We start from the raw sequence: 24,065 nt of genomic DNA on the forward strand, positions 1-24,065 counted from the left end.
ACATGGTGTCTCGTAAGAATGAATTAATAATCCTTAAATAATTACTTAGTTTCTTGAATTTTAATATCTCATTATTTTGACAGTGTGTCGAAAATGTCATTATTTTGAGCTACACTTTATGAAATATTAAGTCAGTATTTAAAAAAAAAAATGAGTTGAGTCAATATTTTATCATACTGCGGCTAAAAACAGAAGAAAAAACAAAGAAAAACAAACAGGCAGTACCTTCCTTCAGTGCCCTTCAATAGCACTGCACTAATTTCAGTAAACAGGACTAGTTATGCTCTTTTTTTAAAGGAAATGTTTAGTTGGTCAGTTTTCTTTACTGATATCGTGAAAACAATAAAAATATTGCCCGCATTTAGTCTGCACAACCTTAATGAAGAGCTGGATGTGATTTGAGCAAGTTTGGGGGATGGACTTACAGAAAAGATTTGGGTGACTACTGACTTCTAGTGTTTGTTAGCCTGAGAGCTCCAGCATTAAACTAAAGGGAATAAAAATTAGACACCAAACATGTCTGATTGCCTACACTTGGGTAAGTGGAAAATTGTGTAAATTTATTTTATTTATTTATTTATTTCTGAACTTCCTTTAAGTCTCTATGGATTACTTTCTGTACATTCATGTTGAGCTGCTTGTCAAGTTTAGGTGGAGTTGGGGATTCCACCAGGTTGCAGAGCGTGAATGCTTATCAGTCTTTGTTAATGTGTAAGCGTCTCTGATTTGTGAGAATTGGTGATTTGCATGGCTGCCTGAGTGCAGATGAAAGCTGTCCTCTAGCCTGTAGAGCGTGCCACTGCCTGTCCCATCAGCTCCAGCCCAGTCTCTCTCTCTCTCTCTCCCCTCTCTCTCCCCCAGACTCTGCTGAGGAGAGAATGGAAAAATGACTGCTTAGCCAGAACACTCGGTTACCCCCATGACAGCTGAGAAGCGTTTGACATGGCATGGCACTGGTTGTTATATTTGGAGGCCTTGAGCTGGCCTTTCTAGTGCTTATGTAATAGTTTCTCAGCCATTTGCAGCTCTCAGAATGAACTGAAGCCTGCAAACTTATTAACTACTTTTTTTTTCCTGCGATGACAGTTTGCAGGAGCTTATGAGGCGTCAGGCTGTGACAGGTTGTAATTGTTCGGATCAGGAACGTTCACTTTGCGGTAGTTTTGAGTGGATAACTAGTTTTGCCTCTATTCACAATAGTCACGTTTTTACCTCCGGTGTGAAACTGTAACCGAAACTGCTTTGAGCGCTGAAGCGCCCCCCCTCTCTGAAGAGCGTCTCTCCGTCCTGTCATTCATAAGAGAGTCGTGTGTGTTTGTGTGGGTGGGTTTGACGGGGGCGGAGTAGTTGAGTGTCAGTTTTCTGCCGCCATTGTTGCGTGTGTAAATGCAGGTGGGAGGAGAGCCTCCTGACTCCTGACTTTCAGGCAACAAAGCTGTTGTGGAAATGAGACAGCGGTGGGCCCGTGGGTGCAGGGAGTGGGGGCATGACGGGGCAGGAGTACAGCAGTCTGCTTCCTGCAGGTGACTGCTCCGGACAAAACGCACCACGTGGTGTTCTACACCTACGCTTCCTGCACGGCGTGACCAAATCAGGGATGGGCATTTCAGTCAGATTTGATGTTCTAATTTATAAGGTTTATTAAAAATGAATAAAGAGAGAACACAGAATAATGTACTACTTAGTCTCCTACTTTTACTGTATAATATTAGTCCCAGGTCACAAATCCATGACAGGTGACGTAATAGATGAACTTTATACCTAGAAATGCAGCCAATCTAAACAGACAAATGCTTAGTGTCTGTTTTCACCTCGGCTGACGCCACTAGTCTGGTCACATCATAACTTATTAAGATACACCTCGTACCTTTTCGCTGGGTGACGGTGAAGTTGTGAGGAGTTGACATTAAACCTGATAAGTTAAGTAAATGATGCTGATGTTTTATTCCATTTAAATCTGTACAGGTAGAGTGTAAAACGAGCTTGTTACAATTATTACGTAATCGCCTAATTGTAGTTATGTGAGATGAACGCATTTATTTAAGGCGACTGACGTCATTTAACGGTCATTAGATTTCACATCTTATTATGCCACTGAATTTAATTGATTGAGACAAATAAATATAAATACAAGAAAGCAGTAAATGTGTTTATTGAGACTAACACAAGGTTTCTAATTTCTAACTTGGTGCTCGAACATGTTTAAATTTCAGCATATGTAATGTGTGTTTATTTGTTAGCTATGTAGCTAATTCTAAATGTGTGCTTTCAGAATGTAGTTTTTTTTTTGCTTACATTTATATAAACGTAGCTTTAATTGTCTGTACACACGATTCTGTGTAACTAGATATTGAAGTAAACATCTAGAAAGCCAGATTGGCCACTTTAGGCCTTTATTAGTTGCATGAAGTGAACAAAAGATAAATCCTAAATCGCAGTTATTACAGCATGTTAGAGTTAATCGCCATCTACAGTTTAATGATCGTTACAGCCCTAATCGGCGCTCTTACTGCAACGCTCCCTGTGTATTATAGCTAACAGGACAAAACAGTCCTCCTGCTTCACGGATGGGCTTATAAACGTACTAAAAAAAAGCCGAAAAGGGCTGACATACGATCACTTTTTGTAGTTGTGCGTCTTTTTATTTTCAGCCCCTGACAAAGCCGCAATGCATGAAGCTATGTAAGCTAAGCTAAGATCAGCGCTCCGATGCTGACGTACTAACAAACAAATTCTCAAAGCTTTGACAACAAACCACATTAATTACAGCTCTGGTTGTTCACACAGCACAGTTTACAGCATAATAGGAGCCGAATATGTAATATACTTCAGGACAAATGTTTTTCATTAGTGAAATAGATATAATGAGGCTGAAGTTGGCTTCTTTTTTGCCAGCTTCTTGTTCAGATTTTTCTGTTTCACCTTAGGTGATGCAGCGTTCTGGTGTCTCAGGCTGGCGTAGCCATTGAAATAACCAGAGCCCATGTAACCGGCGCAGCTAACGGGACAAAACAGTCCTCCTGCTTCTTGGATGGTTTTTTAAATGTACTGAAAAGGCTAAAAGGGCTGGCATATGGTCGCTTTTGTAATTTTATTTTTATTTTCGGTCCCTCCTAAAGCCGCAATTCATGAAGCTAGTGTAGTGTCAGCTAACCTAAGATTAGTGCTCCGATGATAACATACTAACAGAAACAAATTCTCAAAGCTTTGACAAGAAACCGCATTAATTACAGCAGAGTTTATAGCATAATAGGAGCCGAATATGTAATATACTTCAGGAAAAATGTTTTTCATAAGTGAAATAGATATAATGAGGCTGAAGTTGGCTTCCTATTTGTCAGCTTCTTGTTCTTAATATTTAGTTCCACCTTAAATGGTGCAGCAGTTGCATTCTGGCGCGTCAGGCGAAATATGACTCATGTTTTACGTCACTGTTCAGCATCAGGCAAGTTAGAGAAACGTCTGCCGATTGCTGATTTGCATATTTGGGTTAAAAATGTGTCTGATACCGATACATAACTGATGGATCCTTCCGTCTCTACTTAAGCCTTTCAGAATCATGAAACTTTTACATACGTACTGTATTAAATTACACATCTAATGTGGACAAGTAGGTCGATAAGCCGCTTTGCTTCCAACTGCCAAAGCTTAGTAGCTCCCAGTTAATAACAGAAGTCGCTCAAGCTCAAATAAATGATTGTTACTCATCAGTCGCCTCTAAAATGTTAAAGCGCCAGTCAGAAATGAGAACTTTTGTTGTTTTAAGACCCGTAAATATGTTTACTGCTTTTGGATATTTTGCCTTAACCCAGGTGGCAAAATGCATCCAATTCACATGTTGTTGTGATGTCAACATATGATGGTGAAGGCTTACTACAATGGGTACTGAACAAAAATAAAAATGCAACACTTTTGAAGCAGATTAGAAAGATGTTTTGCTAGGAATGTGCTGCTACAAGCCAATGGTGGTCATGATGCTAATGTGGGGAACACTGTTTCATTTTGCGGGTTTCAGTAAAATCTTTTCAGTGTTGCATTTATATTTTTGTACAGTGTATTCATGATCAGCTCAAGTAATTGCAGTCAGATGATTATGTAATAATTGCGACAGGCCTAATAAGGCTTGTAATACGAATGTAGTGGCCTGTTTTTCCAGCACATAGTACCACCTGAATCCACTGCATCACTAAACTGGCACTGGCGTTCCCCATAATAGAGCAGCTATTTAGGTCAAATAAGAGTCAGTTACACTGGAATCCCGACACACATCTAATGTTCTTAGAAACTACACTCATTCTTCTCCGGTATCATTTTTGCCTGATTCAGCTAACGTTGCCTTTAGCAGTTCTTTTGCCAATAGCTCGTACTTAGAGGGGAATATGTGAAATACAAGTAAAACAGGAAGGTTTTTAGTGTTGTCAGCCAAACTTCGATGTGCTATTACAGATCACATTTCCACTCCTCCCAGTTCCACAGTGAAATGATAGATCCAAGCCTCTTAAGATGACTAGAATAAAGACAACGTGGTGCCTGCGTTTTCTTTATGCAGGCATGTCTGTATCCTGTGTGCTTGAGAGTTTTAGAGTCCTTGGCAGTGAGAGCAGATACAGCAGAGGTTAATTGTTGTTAAATACAATATAATTGTGATTAGTCATTTTTCCAAATATCAGTGAAATGAAGCGTTAGCAGATTTAATCTAACAGTAAAAACAGCAGTACTCAGTAGGCTTACACAGCGTGGGGAAAATATGTGTGTGATTATTATGAATCAGTTGCGGAATGACTTGTTACATGAATTAAACTGAATTTAAATGTGCTTAAGTGCCAAGAGTGACTTTACATGCAGTGGACCTTTGAAATGGTGCTTGAGACCGCTTTAGTTGCAAAACGTTTCTAAACCACATGCAATACACTTAAAGGGAACACTGCCCTTCCCCCCTTTTACAGATAGGAGTTCGATGTGGTATGTAATGGAGGTCTGCACTCCCTGTGGGTCCCGCCACAATATCTTGCAGTGTGCGACTAATTTTCAGTGTTGCGTGCGGGAGCGGGTGGGAATCTCGCCCACTGCAGGCGGGAGCGGGCTGAAAGAGAAATCTCGTAAATTAATGAATAGCTTAAATAAAGTAGAACGAGTTGTTACTTCACAGTGAGCCTGATGACCATGACTGCTGTGTTATTTCAGCAGAGAATAATGTGTTTATGAATAGACATTGTCAGATATTGGATGTCAGTGGATCGTCTTGACGGAACTGCGCGGGCGGCAAATGGCGGAAAAATGTTTCGGTTGTGGGCAGGAGCAGGACAAATGATTCCGATTTTCTGAGGGAGCTGGCTGAAATCTTGCGGGAGCAGGTGGGAGCGGGACTGAAAAAACGGTCCCACGCAGACCTCTAGTATGTAAACATGGTTAAAATTTTGAGATGGTTTGGCCCATCCATACAGTCCATGTAGGGAAACTAAGCTACAAAATGTTCATTGTTTTTATGATGTCAAGAAAACCAATGCGTTTACATATATCCAGCCCATGCATGCTGACACCATATGAAGTGTTTCAGCCAGGACTGTTTTTGAATGAGGCACGGTACAGAGCATCTAATCAGAGCTAGTGATATGTCAGTATGATTTTTTTTTTTCAGAGTACCAGTACGTGTTTTTAAGTACTCGCCAACATCGAGTCAGACACCATAATGAATTACCTACTTAGAATGAAGTAGCGTTGAAGTGGAGAAGAGTGGGTCTTGTTGCATGTCAGAAAAGCGCTTCTGTACAGCTGGAAGTAAAGAATGTTTTATAGTTTTGTTCTCATGCTCTTCATCTGCCTCTTTCAACAGTCTCTGTAGTACAGTGACAGCAGGGATCACATCCGAGGCTGAAGTATGCACTTATGCTCGCATTTCGAGCTTTACGTCTTGTTTGGCTGGCTGAGCTGTAGTTGAATGTCCTCTACAGCTAGACGCATGCTGTGCGATTTTTAAAAATCTTGCTGTGCGTGTGAACAGACCATCGTGTACGAACAAAGCCTACAAATTATATACTCACTGTAGGACAACGCTCATGCCATAACGAATGGAGCCCCTTCAGACAGCTCTGTCTATGAACAGTTTCACATAAAGCTGTCATAAAAACAGCACATTACACACCAAGTGCTGCACAAATACGCTGAGAAACTGAGCAGAAACGGTCTAAAATTGCACGTTGTATTTCTAATGGGAATATAATAGCAAGGCGGAATGTTTAAAGTGTCCAGTGACTTGAGTCCAACTACAACGGGGTCAGTAACACTTCTCTGTGCGAGCAAACCCTCGTTCAGTTGTTGGTTCGTTAGCGTGGCAGTATACACTAGGCTTATGTCACATGGTGTCAGTTGGTATTAGATATTGGTATCGGTGTACATTTCACGAGTATCGGTATCAGTGCATCCCTAAACAGAACAGAGCTCATTTACATGTTAGTCTTAAAGGTACAGTAACAAAAAACAGCCTGTTGAAATATTGTTGCTCTCCAAAGAAAAACCTGTATTTCCAAAATGGTAACTTCATGAAGAGGGCAAAAACATTCTTAACATTTCTACTGGTGCATTCATCGTGAATTTTTCCAACAATGTAATACCTTTTTTTTTATTATATAATTTTTTTCAACAGCGATGATCTGCTGTGCTCAGTTGTGCAGAAAACAAAAATGGCAAAAATGGAGGTTTTTTTTTTTTTTGTGGTTTAGGGAGTTTGGACAACGGCCGTGTAAAAGTGAATCATGCTTGTTTTTGGTATGTAAAACTCCACTAACCATAAGTAGGTCTCTTTAAATTAGCTCGTATTGAAAAGTATCGAAAGCAGATGTACTGTACTAGTACTTGAAAGTGTCAATCACTTATGTAGTAGTGGAGTACATGTATTTCTTTACAATAGTAATTGTCAGCCGTTAGAATTTACAACCTAAGTTGATTTTTTTTTGGGGGAAAATGTAGGGGTGCATGACAGTATTGGAATCGTATCGATATCTGCAGATAATTTTTTGAAAAAAAAAAAAAAATTCTTTGCATCGGACCGATGTTTGGATTTGGCTGATGTTTCAATCACAGACACAGAGTTCAAATGAAAACACATTGCTCACTGCTGCCCTCTAAAAGTGTTGTAGCACCAGAAGTTACAACTGTTGTTTTAGTAAGACCCAGGCATCACACGGATCAGGCATAACATTATGACCATTCCCTTGTTTCTACGCTCATTGTCCATTTTATCAGCTCCACTTACTATATAGGTGCACTTTGTAGTTCTACAGTTACAGACTGTAGTCCATCTGTTTCTCTGCATACTTTGTTAGCCCCCTTTTACACTGTTCTTTAGTAGTCAGGACCCCCACAGGACCAGTGGTGGTGGTGTGTTGTGCCGGTCTGAGTGGATCAGACACAGCAGCGCTGGTGTAGTTTTTAAACCTCTCAATATCACTGCTGGACTGAGAATAGTCCACCAACCAAAAATATCCAGCCAACAGCATCCTGTGGGCAGCGTCCTGTGACCACTGATGAAGGACTAGAGGATGACCAACACAAACTGTGCAGCAGCAGATGAGCTACCGTCTCTGACTTTACATCTACAAGGTGGACTGACAAGGTAGGAGTGTCTAATAGAGTGGCCAGTGAGTGGACACAATGTTTAAAAACTCCAGTAACACTGCTGTGTCTGATCCACTCGTACCAGCACAACACACACTAACACACCACCACCACATCAGTGTTACTGCAGTGCTGAGAATGATCCACCACCCAAATAGTGCCTGCTCTGTGAGGGTCCATGGGGGTCCTGACCACTGAAGAACAGGGTAAAAGGGGGCTAACAAAGTATGCAGAGAAACAGATGGACTACAGTCTGTAACTGTAGAACTACAAAGTGCACCTATATAGTAAGTGGAGCTGATAAAATGGACAATGAGTGTAGAAACAAGGAGGTGATCATAATGTTATGCCTGATCAGTGTATGTTTTTGAATCAGCCTGATGGATGAGAATGCAGCCAATTCACACTCTGTTTGTTGTGACATAAACATGTGATTGTGAAAGATAAATTTTGTTTCTTAAGGTTAGAACTGCAGCTAGGAGGCTAATGTTGCTAACAAACAGTACAACTCATAAGTTGCTTAAATAACCCAAATTGTTTCTGTAAAAGTACATCACCAGAACTTCTCTCAGCCCCCTCAAACCACATCCAGGGTTCATTAAGGTCACACAGAGATGCTGATGTGGTTTAGAGCACAGCGAACTATGAAAAACGACAGCTTTGCCACTGTGGGCAGCTTTCAGACAAAGCCTGGGCTGTTAATCGCAGAGCAGGACTGATCTTAAATCAGAGTCCTCTGTATTTTTAGCTCTCATTGTCACAAATACTGATTCTAGATCAGCACTCCTGCTTTTGGGGTAGTTTGTAAACCCTGTTATCTAAGCTGGCTGCCCACGGTTTTGTTCAGTTTCACAGCTCATCGCAAGTCATACTTTGTCCTGAGTTTTCACAACCTCAGTGATGACCTGAATGTGGCTTTAGAGAAGTTTTGGTGATGAACTTTTTACAGAAATGATTTGGCCTATTTGGGTGGCTATTGAGTTATAGTGTTTGTTAGCAACGTTAGCCTCACTGCTCCACTTCTAAACTAAACTTTTGTCATTTATTTTAGAAATTTGTGTAAAAACAGCTCAGTTTGAAAGAAGCGCATGCAGTTTGCAGTATGCTCAATTAGGAGCTTCCATTAGGAGTGAGCTATATCAGCCTCATAGCTCCAGTTTAAAACAATACAGGGAGACTTCAGACACCAAGCATGTCTTGGTGATTGACTACACTGGAGGTAAAGGGAAAGTTGTGTAAATCTGAGGAAAGGCTGGCCTGTTGATTTTTAAAGCTGGTATGATTTAGCTGGCATGCTAATGTATTCATGAGCTCAGATTTAAATCTGCTGCACCACCTAAACGCACCTTTCTGGCACAAGCTGTACCTGCGCAGGCTGTTATTGTTCCTGTTCAGCGGAGTGGAAGGGTCGAGTTAGGCAGTTGGGCGTGCAGCTGCGCAGTGCCGTGTGTGTGTGTGTATACCTGCCCTCAGGTGTTTGGATTGGCTCGCCCTGCTGTCAGTCACCCCGAACCCTGCCCGTTGCCGTGGTGCTCTGCGGCGCCGGCGCAAGAAGCTCCAAATGAGAGAATGCGACGGTGGCTGTTGCCTCGTCTCTCTGTGTCACTGCTGTACGCTCGCTCACTCGCTCGTGCGCTTTCGCTCGCCCTCTGCTCTCGCTCTCTCGCTCCCCAGCTTTCGCTCAGCCAGGATCTGGAGCCGCGTGCGCTGCCCGACCGTAAGTGTCCGTCTGACTTCCAGCTCCAAAACCTGGGATTCCTCTGAAGAGCTGACAGAAAGGGCAGGGTGTCTCCGGAGGCTGCTCTGGAACGATGCAGTCCATTCCGTTACCCTTTGATCTTGTCGTCTTTTTTTTTTTGTCTCTGCGTGTTTTCTTTCCCCCGCTTTGTTCATGCCAAAGTGATGTCTTCCTCCTCTCAGCCTCTTCATTACCCTCTCTCTGTCTCTCGGTGCTCTTTTTTCACTATTACCACCATTTTTTTCTACTTTTGTTTCAATTCGACCAACCAGTGTGATAATATTATCTGGCTAAATGCCTAAATGGAAGTAGCTCTTTGTTGTTGACTGTCAGAGGCACTGTTCATCCCACTAAACGTGTTTTGGGCTTGCTCCTCTTTTCCCCTCTTTTTTCCTCACTCCCTCTCTCCTCCTGTTCGCAGGTAAGAAGAAGCCGGTGCTCAAGCTCTCTAAGGAGGCGTTTGAGCAGCCCCCTCCTGCTGCTACGTAAGCACATCCCCATTTCTTCTCTCAAATCTCAATTAAAATTTTCTTTCCATTTAAGTCGTCTTTTGAAGTCTGCGTTGGGCCTTAAGTGCCGTATCGCAAAAGTAATTAACTGCGTTTTGTAATTGCTGGTGTTATAATGTGAAGAGTCAGAATCCTCATGCTTTTTAGGTTACAGTGTCATTTGAATCATGTCTGTAATTAAGGAAGACTTGTGTCCTCTGTCTTTAATTGATTGTGTGAGAGCTCTGTAGAGACTAAAAATGATTTCTTCATTATCGTGCAGACCCCCAAGAGACCTGGACTCTAAAGCCTGCGTTACTATTGGAGAGAAGGTAAGATTCCTCCAGTTTTCAATTAACTTAGTGGAGAAAACAAAAAAAAACGTGTCTTAGAAGTGAACTACTAGTTATTGTCTTGTGTTACTGTAGTTTCCTATATTTTTTTTTTTTCTCTCAAATGTCTTCTTGGTCGAACGTTTTGTGTTGCCCTTTACACTTTAGTCGTTCCTCTTCACAATTTTATTGCTAACACTAAACCAAAAAGAGAGTTTCCTGTTTGCCAGTTGTATAGCATTTGATGAAAGATGTTGTTGTTGTCGTCAGAACAAAATGTCAAAAAGGTGTAAAAGTCACTTTATAGGAGAAGAAAAAAAGCTTGAAAAAACAACTCTTAATGGAAGTCAGAGGAACAGCATCTTATTCCAAGTCATTTTGCATCAATTCTTGATCCGTTGACCATGAAATTTTATATATAATTTGATTACCATTCTTTCCCATAATAGGGTCATACAGGCAAAAGTTTGGGCACTGCTGGTCAAATGATGACATTTTGTTGATGTTCAAGTGAAAATAAGTTAATACATCCTCTTCTGAGAAAATGAGGAGGCGGTCACGGGCTGGAGGTTAGGGTACCAGCCCTGTGGCCGGAAGGTCGCCAGTTCGATCCCCTGAGCTGACAGTACATGACTGAAGTGCCCTTGAGCAAGGGCCCTAACCCCCATCTGTGCCCTGGGCGCTGCGGATAGGGCTGCCCACCACTCCGGGCAAGTGTGCTCACTGCCCCCTAGTGTGTGTGTTCACTAGTGCTGACTAGGCCTCCATTAGGGTTGGGCAATGTGACGATACTTTTTCGGTATAGCGATGCATCACAATACGCTTTTCTGAGCATATCAGATATCGTCAGCACTTAAAGAGCGCTGACCAACCTCATATTACACTTCAAAGAGAGCATAAGTGGTCCTCTTCATTTGGCAAATATTGAATGAAGATCACTGCACTCATAGATGCTAACAGTATTTTTAGGGTTACAAGTTTTTTTTTTTTGTCAGTTCCAACTCATCAAACCTCAGAAACACTAAATATTGTCATACGCATCATGTATTGTGAAAAGTATCGTGATATTATATTTTTGCCGTATCGCCCACTCCTAGCCTCCATGGACGAAGTTACAGAACATGATCGTCATTCTTGTGCCAGAATGCTCCATAAACACTGGCCCACCTCCCTCTGCGTTTCATATTTTGTGTTATTGTGTGTGGTGATGTAAGGTTCTTTGAGTGGATATAAAAGCTTGGCTCAATTAATCGCCCCTGAGCCCTAAAGAACGGCCCAGTGCACTTTATAGCTCAATTGGATCCTTCTGATTGCAGGCAGACTGGAATGTGCTTTACTGCCTCCTGGGCTGTAAAAATATTTATTTTAAACTCATCAAATAAGTGGAATTTTCCATTGGCAAAGGTGGTGGCTTTTTGTCTTGACAGTTTAACCCGAAGTTTAAGTTGCTTTAATGGTCATCGTGAGATAGAGGCAGATTGGATTTTATGGGGGGGGCGGCTTTGCAGAGATTGAGAAGATCTTAGATTGCAGAAGGCCGTTGTTTTGTGGCTTTGAGGTTCAAAGCCTTTCTGGCGTTAACCAGTCATAGCAGGTAACAGCAGGCAGGAAAGAGCTTGTGCTTTTTATTACCTAACATGGAGTCACGGTTGTAACAGTGGCTTTTTTTGCCCCCTCGTTAATCATTTTTTAACCAGACTTGTCAAATAGAAATTTCTCATTCTGCTGTCTTTTTCTTTTTTGTGTTTTGTGAATGTGCTGTAAGTCTTGCAATGAATGAGTCATGATAAGTGAATGTCCTGGAGTATCTCTAATGGTTTTTCTCTGTGTATGTGTAGAACTTTGAGGTGAAGGCAGATGATCTGGAGCTGATTGAGGAGCTGGGCAGAGGGGCATATGGCGTGGTGGACAAGATGAAGCATGTGCCCAGCGGTGTGATCATGGCCGTCAAGGTTAGCGCCACCGCTTTTGTCTAGCACCATATTTCCCCAGAGTGAGACTATACGCCTGAAATTTTCTCAAGAACTCGAGGCTTATGTGGTTTGCTGGAAATCACCCTTAGCACATCTACTCTTTTGCAAATGTGTTTCTTGCCACTTTGCACTTCTGTTATGAAAGTGAAGACGGGGGTCAGACTGCAGCTGTCTGTTCACTGGTTAAACTGTAACATCACACAGCTTATTTAGTTTATACTCTTCTCAATTGAAGCCTCTCTGGGCCTGCAGACATCTGGGTTCACTAAATGTTTAGGGCTGCAACTCAGATATTTAATTAATTGAATAAGCCATTAACTATTTTTCTGATAAGCCAACTAATGAAATCATTATTTCTTCAAAATAATTGTTATCTTGATAAAACAAGTCACGTCACAATATCAGTGCTGTCGGAACAAAACCTTGTATCTCCAAAATGTTAACATTGCAGAAGAAAGAAAAAACATTCTTAATTTTGAATGGAAGTTAATGGACCTAGATTATTTTCCAAGCACTTTTGGAGCATTTCTGCTGGTCTGTTCGTCAAGAAATGTTGGAACATTGTAAAGGTCAGGTGGTATTTTCAAATTGTGTAAAAAAAATAAAAAATAATAAAGTAATAATAATAAATAAAAAATAAAAGAACAAAATGTCAAAAATAGAGATACGAGCTTTTGTTCCAACAGCAGCGATATGCTTTTCTGAGCATATTGTGGGTATCGTCTTTACTTTGGTTCTGTTCGATGGTTAGTTTTTTTTCTATCCCAACTTATCAAACCTCATACTGTAATACATATTCTGTGAAAATGTCTTACACAATCTTGATGTTTTCCATATCTCTCACCCCTGGTGTCTTCTGGGGTTCCTCCACAGCGAAATCGTCTGTGAGACAAGCATTTGTTCTTTTATGATGCGGGGAAACAACAAAGGTCAAATCACCCCCTTTTAAATAAGCAATGAGTCTTGAAGAATTTACTCTGTCTGCTAATTGTCCCAGCTCAATTTAAGTTCACCGTATAAAGAGAGGAATCTGGTTCCAACAAGTCTTGTAAGCCGCACCCCCTGGTTAGCATCGTTACATAATGACTCCGCAAATTTTCTCCTCTACTAAGTGAGGCAAAGTGGATGTATGTAGTGGAAGATCATGTATGCAGTACTCCTGCCCCCAAAGGCTCGGTGGTGTAACAGTTCCAGAAAATGCCATCACCTGGAAATCCAGGCTAAGTTTGGATAATCTGGGTGGATGTGCTTGGATACAATGATCCTAATGCAGCCAGCACTTTACACACACACACACACACACACACACACACACACACGCACACAAACACAAAAGAGGTGTCTACTTCAGCGCTTAACATCAAAATTATCCCCACCCAAATGTTTCACCTTTGGATGCTGTAAGTCAGGTAGATTTGGTGTGTCTACCTGAGAGTGATTATTTGGAGTCTTTAGAATTGCCCCCCCTCCCCTTGACACTGGTCTGAAATGCACCCCCACTTCACACTGTCCTAGAATGCCCCCCAATTCACGCAATTTTAGAATGCCCCCCTTCACACTGGTCCGAAATGTCCTTCCCTCCATTCACACTGTTCTCAGTGGTTCTCCTTACATTCACACTGTTCTCAGTGGTTCTCCTTATCACACTATTCTACAGTATTCTCCCTCCGTTCACACTCTTCTAGAATTTTCTCCTCCGTTTTCACTGTTTCAGAATCTTCTCTCTAATTCACACTGTTGTAGAATACCTCCATTCACTAGAATGTTCTCCCCTACCCAGGCTGTTCTAGAATGCTCTGTTCTACAGTGTTCTCCCAGTCACGCTGTTCTAGAATGTTCTCCTTACAGTCACATTGTTCTCAAAGGTTCTTCTTATATTCACAATACCTACGATATTCTCCCTCTGTTCTACTCTTCTAGAATATTCTCTGTTTACAGTATTTCAGAATCTTCTCCCCAATTCACACTGTTATGGAATATCTCTGTTCACACTGTACTAATATATTCTCCCCTAGTCAGGCTGTTCTAGAAGGCTCCTTTTACTCAGGCTGTTCTAGAATGCTCTCTTACACTGTTCTAGAATGTTTTTCCTCACTCATGCTGTTCTAGAATGTTCTAGAACTCATGCTGGTTTGTTTGGTTAGTGTTTTTTTTCTAAACTTTCCAAAACAACTGCCAACATCACGATGTTGGTGTTTGTGGCGGCTCTTAATGCTTAGACTTCTTTAATCTTATAACAAGACTTGCGATTTTCTTGTGTTTTCTAGAGAATCCGGGCAACAGTGAACACTCAGGAGCAGAAGCGGCTGCTGATGGACCTGGATATTTCAATGAGAACAGTGGACTGCTTCTACACAGTGACTTTCTACGGGGCGCTCTTTAGAGAGGTACTTGCTGCACTGGCCAATGACCCATTGGTTTAACCTCATATTAAAATGAGCCCCAAACTGGTGAGCAGTTTCACAGGTTTAGAGTTTCATTTGTAGTCTGAATTCATAGTTAGTATATTAAGGCTACGTTCACGTTACCAGACAGAAGTGGCACAAATCGATCTGACCTAGATCTGATGTTTTCGGGGCTGTCTGGACACGCAAATCTGATCTTTTCGAATCTGACCTTTTCAAATCTGACCTGAGCCACTTTCATATGTGGTCCTAGATCAGATACGTATCCTATTCGTGGCCATGCGACCTTAATGTGACGCTCAGATCGGAGTTCACATGCTTTTTTTGCACTGCGCATGCGCCATCATTCAGCATTACCATGGCAACAGCGCCAAAAAGAACTTAAAGCCTGTAAACAGTGGAAAAACAACACATCTCACCTTTTTCGCCTTTGTCTCACTCTAATAATGAGAAGCTGAGAGCTGATAAGAGTTAATTATCTTCGCAGCGAAGGCTTGTTTTGCTCATTAGTTTGTTTGCTGATGATGCACGTGACGCACGTAATTCATTCATGTGACCTTACTGAGTAGGATGTGTGAATGCGGGTCATTTCAGGAAGCCAGTTCATTCACATTAATGACAGATTTGAATCACCTAAACGAGTGTGAACCATCGTGTCAGAGATCGGATTTGAGCGAAAAATCGGATTTGAGCAATGAGGCCTGTAATGTGAACGTAGCCTAAACGTGCCAGTACGTCCTGTAAATATAGTGAGCTGAAATGTTCTCCTAGTATCTAGATGCTGATTCTCCAATAGAAAAGTGACACACAGTTTAGTCATTTTCTTCATGTTAGGATGTGTTATGATGTCTTAACCACTCCTCCTCCACTCACTGCGAGGCTGTTTTCCTCACCTGATGAATGTGTTGTCAGGGTGACGTGTGGATCTGTATGGAGCTGATGGACACGTCGTTGGATAAGTTTTATAAGCAGGTTCAGGAGAAGGGTATGACCATCCCAGAGGACATCCTGGGCAAGATGGCAGTTTCAGTAAGTACTGAGATCATTCTACTCTAGTGGCTTATCCTTTTTATTTTAAACAACACATTGATTAAACCAATCTTTTAAGAGCCATGTGTATCGTGAATAACTGCGAACTGGGCCGAGGGCAGTCCATATGGCATTTTTGTGCTTGTGTGTATGGTCAGGCCTTATGTACACTCCTGGTCATTGTCATTTTAAGCAGTTTTCTGTCTGTGGCTACGAATTTTCTGTTTAGCTTAGTTGTTACTTAGAGTTTATGCAGCTCTGATAGTAAATCAGTATATTTAACCAAAAACCAGCCTGCCTAACGCTGAGTCTCTTGAGGACCCAAATGGCAAAATTGAGACTGCTTTGTTGGGTAATAAGATACAAATGTTGCAGTTCTGGGAGGGAATTTGGATCCCATTTCTTCTCACGTCCTTATCCTGTCTACTTTCCCACCTTCTATACAGCTCTAGATATTGTGTTTCTCCAGCTGGCAATGAAAACAGCAGTTTGGCTGTAGTTTGTCTCTTTTCTTCTGGACTAGCTTCGAAATGAGAGGAAGAAGATATGGTCAAATAGTCACAAGTGTATTTTCCAAGGAACCTATTCATTTGATTCCTTTCACCATGCGTGCAGCATTAATTTTATCCCCATTTACCCATGAATGAGTCCCCTCTCACTGGGAGACAATATATCCATTGTACTCAGTGTTGTTTCCTGTTGCAGATTGTGAAAGCTTTGGAGCACCTGCACAGCAGACTGTCCGTGATCCACCGAGGTGAGAGACTGGGGTGTTTTTAGATGAGCTTTTGAATGCAGCTAATTAAGCAGGTGTGCTAATGACGAGCAGGTTTAACTGTGAGAAGTCTCAGCTTTTGTGATCCATAGCAGAAAATACTTAATTCTTAGGGTAGCAGGCACTAATGTCTCTGGCCTTCTACTGTGCCTGTGATTTTGCTTTGTTTTTTTGGTTTTTTTTTGTTTGTTTATTTATTTATTTATCATTTTATTTTATTTTTTTTCCCTCTGTGATATTCATCATATACAGATTTTCTGCAACTGTCTTTCCAGGAATGTAACAGTGGGGGGGGCGTCTACATTAGGGCTCAACCTATAGAAATTCATTCATTTATCCATTTATTTATTTTTTGTTACTGATTTTAGTGGCGTTAAATTTTTGATAACTAATCAATTTGATAACTGGCCGATATAATTTTATTTTTTCCACTTTAAGTTTATACTCCAGTAGTTTTAGTTAAACACTGCTTTACTGACAGATAATGATTGTCACACTTGTTAAACTCAGTTGTCGTACTTGTTAAACTACAGAAGCTCCCAGCAACCCATGGTTCGTTTTTCAGCTTTCATTTCTGTTTATAACCTCTTATTTTTGTATTAACAAAAACGTAACGTTTGTTATATTTTTACCATGATGGTGCTTTGTTTTCAAATTCAGCAGTTCAGTCTGCGTTGCTGTAATATATTTAAAAGGGGTTGCCTCATACTAAGTTCCCCAGTGGCACAACTGTCTAAGGTTTTGCACTGATCTGAAGCGTTAATTGTCTGTGCCTTATCAACAATATTTTGCCGACATCTATAAAACTACGGCTGTCAGCATCAAGTGATATTAGTGTCCGAGTGACACATCGGTCCAGGGGTGTCCAGGATGAGTCTATAGGGATCCACACAAATAAGACATTTAAACTCACATTTACACTTAACAAGTAGGCTTATGATCTCGCATGCAATGTGCTGTCGTACGATCGTACTACTTAGTAATCACCAATTGCTTGTGCTGTTGTAGAGTTTTGGGCTCGTTTACAACATGCACAGATAAAAAGGGGTCATAAATACACACTGCAGCTTGACAGACTGAGGATGCTGTTAATCGATATCTACGGCATCTTACTCCAATAACCTGTTTTGAGATTGTGATAACACCAGACTACCTGCTGGGACTCCTTAACCTGGACAAAACGTGGTCAGAAACTTGTATGCCAGCTGATCTCGGTATGATTTGGTAGTTTTTACTAAATACATTGAATGTTTGCATGTGATGCTTCTGAATGTTCTAAACCCAGACAGCATATCAAGGCTGATTCAGGACATGCACTAACATTGCACATCAAAAGAAAGCCTGTTAATAAAACAGATTAGGAGAAGAATATAATGACTTTTGTGCATCCAAAAGCTGCGGATGGAGTGTGTTCACACTTTTAAATCATCTGAATTGATAGCGTACTTGATACTATCGTCATTCAGCTCGAGCCTAATTCTCATTTGAGTGAGTGAGGATACGTTTTACATGTTATTGTTATTTTAACTGTGATTTTTATTCAAAATCACCAGTTCAGTCTGCATTGTTGCAATACATTTAGATGGGAGGTGCCTCATGCTAGGCTTCCCTGTGGCACAATTGTCTAATCTGAAGACCGCAAGTCAGATTCCTGGTGGACAAAAGGGTGTCTGCGGGGGTCCACAAGTCTATAAAGGAAGTTACCCATAGGGGTCCACATACATAAGACATTTATATTCATATATATACTAAACAATACTTTTATACCTTCATACTAAAGACGACATACCCTTTATACTGTTTTAACGTTGAGGTGTTCTCAAAAATTCTGAGCACCATTTCAGGGATTCCAGCAACACTGAAAACTATTTCATCATCATTCTTCTTGACATCAACTCCACCCATCCTATTTCTTTGCACAAGCTGTACTTCCCTGTTAAGAATAGTGCCACTTACTCATAAACTGTCTTCATTCTAAGTCGGTGTTGACGTGACATTCATGTTAAAAAACCCACAGGGTGTTTTTTTGTAAAACTGGCATCTTGCTAGTGAATTCATTTTTGAAGTTTTAAAGCTTTCACTCTCTGTAGAAGCTCCAGTATAAACCTCCTACAGGGACTTGTAGGTAGGAACTAAATAAAGCTCCACTCATCAATAGAAGTGTCTGGTTTAACTGACAACATGCTATTACCGTGTAAAAGGAATTTGCATTGATTCCAGAAATCCCAAATTAATCCTTTAACCCCAGATGACTCCAGCACTGCTGTGATACAGCACCTAATGCCACATTTGCCTTCTAGTGTAGGCCTGAAAAACTGCACTGTGCCCTCTGCCTGGTCAAATAAGGCTGTATCAAAAGAGGCCCATGAATGAATGTTCAGTGTTGTCTTTATATAATGATTTTGGCTGCCTGGAGAAATGTGTTTTGCCGTTATGAAAAGGGGTTTTCTTTTAAAAGGTGGTTCTGATGCTGATTGTATGCACTGCCACCTTTACACAAAAGCACAATTTTCTTCTTCTCACCCACGTTTTCACTCTTTTTTTTCTGCGCTGTCTCGCTTTTTCTCTCTGTTTTTAGATGTGAAACCCTCCAACGTTCTGATCAACATGCAGGGCCAGGTGAAGATGTGTGACTTTGGTATCAGCGGCTATCTGGTGGACTCGGTGGCTAAAACGATGGATGCTGGCTGCAAACCCTACATGGCGGTGAGTAGCACAACTTAGGATGTCTGTGTTCAAATAGCTCCTGATAGTATTTGTTTACATTATGGAAAAATGGGATATTGATGTATATTGCCTGATGGTAATTAGGGCTGTCTTGATAACTCAATTAAACTTGATTATTTGATTATAAAAAAAGTTGATTTATTATTTTCCTTCTCAGTAAATTAGCAGTGATTGTTGTCATGATGATGCATTCTTTAAATTATTGTACAGATTTTTTAATTAGTCTTTTTAAAGGCATCCTAACCATCTTTTTACTTAAGTATCAATTGTTATTGCTAAGATATTCAATAATGACATTATAATAATGGCTTTATCTTATTTTTTTGCACATATAATATTTATAACAAATAGATGATATGATGTGTACGGGGGGAATAATGAGACGATTTATCATTGACCAACTGGTAGCATGTTAAATTATATGCTTGCATTATTTAATATTATTTTATTATTCTGTTACTAGTACTGCACTTATTATTGTGTACTCGTTTGGCTTTTTTATTTTGGCTGTATATTGATGTTTGTCTAAATGTTATGCATTCTGTTGGATTTGTAGCCCCTTGAGATTTTCACCTAAATGAAAGGTGCATTATAAATAAAATGCATTATTATTATTATTATTATTATTATTATTATTACTATTATAACCCATCCCTCAATCCACCTAACAATCATGTACCTCTTATGCCAGCTTCATGCACTAATCAAGTATTTAATCTTCTGTGTTTCCGATGATGATGATGATGATGATAATAATAATAATAATACTATTAATAATAATTTATAGTGTCTTTGACACATATAATATGCAGCTGAAAGTACTTTGCAAGGTGAAAGGGAAACAGCGAAAGTGAAGAAAAAAAGGAAATTGAGAAAACAGTAAGAAAGAAAAAATTCTAAAAGTAATACTAACAGTACTGCAAAATGTGAGAAACAATAAAGGTAAAATAGTAATAAAGAAATGGGTAAAACAAAGAATTGATCATCAGGAAAAAAAACAAACTAATAAACTGAAATAATCATTTTATTTCACCAAGTGTGTTACACTTATAAGGAATTTGTCTTAGTGAGTCACACATATATGATGCAACATACTAAACAGACCAGAGAAGCAAACAGCCTGTTAACAAGTATTAACTAAGGAACAAATAAAGTAAAAATAATTAGAATCAAGAATAAAAGATTAACTGATGAAGAGCCAGTGCAAAATTTGCTTAAGAGGTGAATGCTAAATATGTACATGTACAGGGTCTGGAGTGACATAGTATAATAACTGTTGTTTATGGTATATTACAGAATGGTAAAAATGTACATAAAATTACATAAAATGTTAAATAATGCATCAAATATATAAGCTGTAGAAGTGCTAATGTAAACTGATTTGTTTTAACTGCTTTTAGTGGTTTGTTTTTTATTCATTTAAACTATTTTCTCATTGGGCATATCTGAATGGTATTTGTTTGAAAATGTCGATTATATAAATAGCAAAAAATGGTTAAAAGGCCCTTCCTTACTGGTAAGCTGTATGCCATCATGGGAGTTTGACCCCATAGTTTACCCTGAAAGGGCCGTTAACATGGCTGTCAGTGAATGAAGGCTTCATACAGCAAAGTGCAGTCAGAGAGAGAGCGAGGTGGTGGGTGGTTTGACGGCTTTATGAATGAAAAGGCGAGCTCTTGTCGTCTTGAGGAAAAGCTTTGTTCATGCCAGAGTGACGTCTTAATAAACTTCCTCCTCTCAGCCTCCTCATCCTTCTCTTTCTGTGTGCTCTCTTTCTCTTCCACCACCACTCTATCACTGTTCTTTTCAATCTTCCTTTCTCCTCCTCTCCGTTTCTCTCTTCGCAGCCGGAGCGGATAAACCCGGAGACCAATCAGAAAGGCTACAACGTCAAGTCTGATATCTGGAGTTTAGGAATCACCATGGTGGGTCTGAGCTTTAAGCTTTTGTGAACTGATGACTGTGTGTGACCACAGTGAGTCACCACGTGTTTACAGCTGAGCTGTACGTCTGCAGAGTGATTAATCAGTGCAGTGCATGCTCCTGCTGAGACTGTCTCCGATGCTCTAGTGTGAACTAGACAGTAGGCCTGCACTGATATCAGAGTTCTTGGCTTTCGTCAGAATTTGGACTACATCCAGCTGGGCTAACGTTACAGAGAAATTTAAAACCGTCATATGATTCCAGTATCATTGTGAATCCCTAGTAAGTCCCCTAATGCGGTTTGAATCAACTTCAGTAGTCCATAGAACCTTGAAGGGCAACTCAACTGATTTTTCAGAATTTCTGCGTAATTCAGCTGTTGAGATGTAAATGGAGTCATTCAGAGTGGTTTGATGTGCAGTGATTATAGATTCTTTGCATTGGTGGTGACAGGAACTAGAGGTTGCAATCAATATGTACAACACAAATAAAACCTTTTTATTTACTATCCAAAACTACCAGGGAACCAGTGAAGGTGTGTTCTGAGGGTTTTTTATGTGTAATGTGGATAATGGCGTGATAAATCTCACAAAAACAAATGAGCTTTGGGGATGGTTTTGTCTGACAACACCCTGCATGGAGGGGTAAAAAAAAACATATATACTTGAATGTGTGTGTGTGTGTGTGTGTGTGTGTGTGTGTATGTATATAACTTTACCAGAGAGGGGGGCAAACATACAGTTTACATGTAAGTCAATGTAACCAGACTTTTTCCCAAGTAATTCTGGGCTGTATCTTTTGGTTCATTCATCATGAAATGGATGAATGGACGTAAAAAATGGAGATACAAGGTTTTGTTCCGACAACAGCAAAGCTAAATACTTATTTCAAAACTCTTAATTTTCTATATGGGAGATGTTGGAGGCATCAATCTCTCCAGATGTCTGGTTCCTGTCACCACCATTGTGAACAATTCTGACCCAGCAAGTTTCTATTGATTGGAAGATTTCACATCAGAACACTTTGAATGACTGTTTATATTAATTTTTCAAAATGTTTCGAAAAATCTGAAAATCTGGAAAAAATCAAAAATAGAATTACCTTTTAGTTCTAGAGTTGGGCTGCACAAAATTCTAGTCTTGCTCCTGTATTGCAGGCTGTATTGCATTTGTGTCTTGAAATGTATCAGAATGCATTGTGAATCAATGTGTAATTTAATGTATAGTTTAGTTAAACCGTTTAGGCAATTTAACACTTGTAGTTGAAAATAAGAGCAGTTTTGCGTTTTAAACCTCACTGTGATGAAACTGAACTATTTCCCCTTTGGATTAGGTCAATTTGGGGCAAATATACAGTGTAACAAAAAGCCTATTCTTCTCGTTTCCGCTGAGTGCATCATGTTGTAAAAATCTAATATACTGTGGTGAAGTTTAATAAAGTCCTCTGCAGTGCAGTGTGCTGGAAGCTGTTGGACACTGACAGTGGCAGCAGAAGTGATATGTTGTTGCTCTGGTTGTTTGTGTTTTTCTTAGCTGTACATTAAATTTTCCCCTCCCCTGTTGTGGTCAGATCGAGCTGGCGATCCTGCGCTTTCCGTATGACTCTTGGGGGACGCCATTCCAGCAGCTGAAGCAGGTGGTGGAAGAGCCATCACCACAGCTACCTGCTGACCGCTTTTCGCCAGAGTTTGTGGACTTCACATCACAATGGTGGGTTTTACCTGCATAACTAGACAGATCTCAATGTGGTCTCATTACAGATCAGGGATGTACTATGATATCGGAATCACAGTGTTATTGGCGAGCAGTTGCTTTTAAAAAGAAATCAACTTTTGTCAGATGTTTAGATTTGACCAATATTTCAAACGTGTATTTACGTATTTATTAAGTATTTTATGTTTTTATTATGTATTTATTTATTTATGTATTTATTGTGCTCTGGAAGAGCTGAATGTTCAGGTGATGCTGGGCTACTTCTCTTAAATATCTGCATTTTATTCATTTTAGTGCATGTAAAACAGTAGAAATAAGTGAGATTAGTATGTAATGCAAATCCAGGTAGATTTTAACCCCAGTTTTTATATTTTCTAGATGTTTATGCATTGACCGCGTCAGCATCTGTAAATAAGTACAGGATAATGACTTTGGCCCATTATATATTCCAAATTCCTGTTCATCCCTAGTAACTAGCCAGCACACATGCATACATCTTCGTTGGGTAATATTTCTGCTCTGTGAAGTGTTGTTATCTGATTAAAGGGAAATTACACAGAATTTTTTCCAGAATTTTTTCATTGGGATATAAACAAAGTCATTCAGGGTGGTTTGATGTGAAATGGTTCGCTGTAGAGAAACAGACTCAGATTTCTTTAAAGTGGTGGTGATAGGAACCAGGAGTCGCAGTGTCTACAGCACAAATATGGCCATTTTATTTACTGTCCAAAAGCCACCAGTGAACCTACACACATCTTCAGAGCTTTTATATGTAATGTTGGTAGAATAGTAATAAACCTGAAAAAATATTTCTTGGACTGTTTTAGACCAATGTGTTCATAACTGTATCACTTAATAGCTTTTTGTGAAGCTTTTAGAGGTATTAAAACTTGGATGTCTGGTTCCTATCACAACCACTGTGAACAGTTTTGTTTCTCTCGCCTGCAATTCACATCAAACCGCTCAATGATATTTACATCTTGACCATTTATTTAGGCAAAAATATTGAAAACATTGGGGAAAGGCAAATGAGTCAAGGTTGAATGAGGGGGTTCAGAATTATATTATTTCTGAAGACTGTCAGCGTCTAGCTTTTCAATTAGTGATGATTTTGAGATTCGTGTACATGACTTATTAATAAATCATCTCTTCTAATATATTTGTTTCTCTTTTTTTTTAATTTTTATTTATTTTTTTTGTATATTTTTATATCAGCTTAAAGAAGAATTCCAAAGAGCGGCCAAACTACACAGAACTCATGGTGAGTTTTTGTAATCTGCTGTTTCTCTTTCGGCTGCATCTCCCTGCTCTGACCACTAGATGTCAGCCTCACACCACTGATCTCCACT

At 40.0% G+C, this 24,065-nt stretch overlaps 1 protein-coding gene across 2 annotated transcripts in view; it reads left to right on the top strand.

Annotated features, from left to right (window-relative positions):
* map2k6 (mitogen-activated protein kinase kinase 6) overlaps positions 1 to 24,065 on the top strand; it is a 39,664-nt gene that overhangs the window by 10,964 nt on the left and 4,635 nt on the right. The window contains exons 1-11 of one of the 2 annotated variants that reach the window (XM_036572008.1): positions 7,915 to 9,331; positions 9,774 to 9,837; positions 10,124 to 10,172; positions 12,011 to 12,124; positions 14,413 to 14,532; positions 15,463 to 15,579; positions 16,285 to 16,336; positions 18,933 to 19,060; positions 20,929 to 21,006; positions 22,574 to 22,713; positions 23,932 to 23,977. In XM_036572008.1, the coding sequence (XP_036427901.1) occupies positions 9,184 to 9,331; positions 9,774 to 9,837; positions 10,124 to 10,172; positions 12,011 to 12,124; positions 14,413 to 14,532; positions 15,463 to 15,579; positions 16,285 to 16,336; positions 18,933 to 19,060; positions 20,929 to 21,006; positions 22,574 to 22,713; positions 23,932 to 23,977 (1,056 nt within the window). In that variant the 5' untranslated portion in view covers positions 7,915 to 9,183. Of the gene's footprint in view, positions 1 to 7,914; positions 9,332 to 9,773; positions 9,838 to 10,123; positions 10,173 to 12,010; positions 12,125 to 14,412; positions 14,533 to 15,462; positions 15,580 to 16,284; positions 16,337 to 18,932; positions 19,061 to 20,928; positions 21,007 to 22,573; positions 22,714 to 23,931; positions 23,978 to 24,065 lie in introns of those variants that run through there. The other variant, XM_036572007.1, reaches the window with a different exon arrangement.

This window comes from Colossoma macropomum, unplaced genomic scaffold (assembly GCF_904425465.1).
Source record: "Colossoma macropomum unplaced genomic scaffold, Colossoma_macropomum, whole genome shotgun sequence".
NCBI classification, from domain to species: domain Eukaryota; kingdom Metazoa; phylum Chordata; class Actinopteri; order Characiformes; family Serrasalmidae; genus Colossoma; species Colossoma macropomum.